This window comes from Phytophthora infestans, genomic scaffold (assembly GCF_000142945.1).
Source record: "Phytophthora infestans T30-4 supercont1.61 genomic scaffold, whole genome shotgun sequence".
Taxonomy (NCBI): Eukaryota; Oomycota; class Peronosporomycetes; order Peronosporales; family Peronosporaceae; genus Phytophthora; species Phytophthora infestans.
This window is the reverse complement of record NW_003303698.1, coordinates 606,019-607,965: the sequence shown is the minus strand read 5'-3', so window position 1 is coordinate 607,965 and position 1,947 is coordinate 606,019. Positions and strand designations below refer to the sequence as shown.

Sequence of the window (1,947 nt, the reverse complement as noted above, 5' to 3'; positions counted from 1 at the left end):
TGACATGACCGGAGGTGGACAGGTGGAAAATCTAACGTTAAGTGCGGAGGCGGAGCTGAAGGCTGAAATAGCTGCGTACAAGGCGATTGTGACCGGGAGCGAGAACGATGGTTGGAGCGCGTTGCTGCGCATGGGTCGCCCAATGTGGTGGAGCACTTTCACCGAACGAGATGGATTGCCACAAGTTTTTCTTTCAGATCTAGTCACCCAAGCAGCAAATATGCTGCTGATGGGGAATGATTTTAAACAAGAAGCCTCGTACAACGAGAAGACCATGTTTGGTGTTGCGTCGATGCTCTGCCGACTGGGTGTACGTCCGTACTCAACGTCGACGTTGGCGTCGCAGGTAGTCGCGGATTTCATGGCTGTCCTCGCCTACGTGAAATTCGAGAGCGAGGGCTACTTGAGTAGCTATGCGTCGGATCCGGTGCTTGCGTTGGGTGCGATTAAAGTGTGGCATTTCCTGAAGGACGGCTTGTCCAAGTATATTCTTCCGCAGCTGAAGAAGTTGATCCTGGATGAAGCACTGGACACAGGTGGGATTTGTGAAATGGTCGCTCGCATTTTGCTCCTTCTCGCGATGGACAAGTGTGTGATGAGAGATCGAATCAAACCAAAGGGCCAATTTGTGTCGGTGGAGTCGTTTTTGAACGTGATGGGGTGCGATAAAGTTGAAGTTTATATCGAGGGAATGCTCCCTGGAAACAAAGAAACGTTTACCGAGTGGAAGTCAGAGTGGAAGGACTGGCGCATGGGGTTCACTCACTTCATACAGCTGCAGGTTGAGCCGACAGAAGATACGCTGTGGTATTTGTTGGGACGTCGGGCTGCGGGTATTCTCCCTCGCAACCAGCTTGAAGCAGATCTGATGATCCCAGTATTTTGGAACAAAGATGGCGAGAAGGAGCGAGTGTCATTCATGCTCATTCAGGTGAAAAGCCATATACCAAAAGACGATGGTTTCTCCCAAGCAGCATCGAAGAAGTTGTCTCCTTGGTTCGTGTTTGAAAGTCCACATTCGAAAGGCGAGAAACCTAAGGAGGGTCCAGCACTTAAGAAACCTGCAGTGAAGCCAGCACCCAAGAAACGCACGGTGAATGAATACCCCTTGAGCGAGACGCCTGTTAGCGATGTTATTCGTATATGCATGAATCTGAGCAAAGAAGAAACTTCCGGTCCTGAGTCGCTGAACGATTCTTTTCCGTTCATCTCTTCCACGTCGTTGACGAAGGACAGCAGCACACCAGAAGCGCGAGGAGAAGATACGGACGTTTACACGCTTTGTTTTCGCTCGCTGGGTTGTGAGACGTACCCCTTCTTAAAGGAAGATGTGGCTCAATGTCTCGCGAGTATTGTGGCTTCTCCATGGGATCCCATGGCACTTGTAGACGGTGATCTGAAACGTCGTGGTAAAGGCACTAAGGCCGAAACGCTACAGGAGGCTCTAACAAGGGCGATGCCAGATCATGAGTTAAAACAGACGGCGCGCCGTGGGCTTGCCTGCACTCCCGGTCACAATCTGAAATACCAAGATGAAAAATCTAAAAAGAAGAAGAGTCGCTCGGGAGGTCAGATCATTTAACCAATGGTTGGTTTTGAATGACCTTGTACCAAATATTCCGGAGTATGACATGTCATACTCCTGAAGTGTGAAGTGTCACACTTCATGTAACCAGGGTACACTTAGTGCTACGTACCCCGTTACACGAAAAAACTCGAAAAGACAGAAATAGTCGTTGAAATAGTATACTAATATGACCTCTACTACTACCGCTGTGTAGAAGCTCTACTACAATGCAGTGGAGCAAAGCCATTCGACATGAGCTGGAGGAAAACGAGACTATTAAGAACTGCTTTCGCCATACTGGGATTGCCTTTCATGGATTCGACGAAAACAGCAAGGACACCAGCGCTTCCAGCTACGATAGTAACTTAGATATAGAGTAC

At 48.9% G+C, this 1,947-nt stretch overlaps 1 protein-coding gene across 1 annotated transcript; it reads left to right on the top strand.

The window, feature by feature from the left end:
- Window positions 1-274: 274 nt before the first annotated feature.
- Window positions 275-869, top strand: PITG_17885 (uncharacterized protein; the record flags this gene model as incomplete). The annotated part of the gene is made up of 2 exons (XM_002896378.1): window positions 275-660; window positions 725-869. The coding sequence occupies 2 exons, from the start codon at window positions 275-277 to the stop codon at window positions 867-869; spliced, it is 531 nt and encodes a 176-aa protein (XP_002896424.1).
- Window positions 870-1,947: the final 1,078 nt, after the last annotated feature.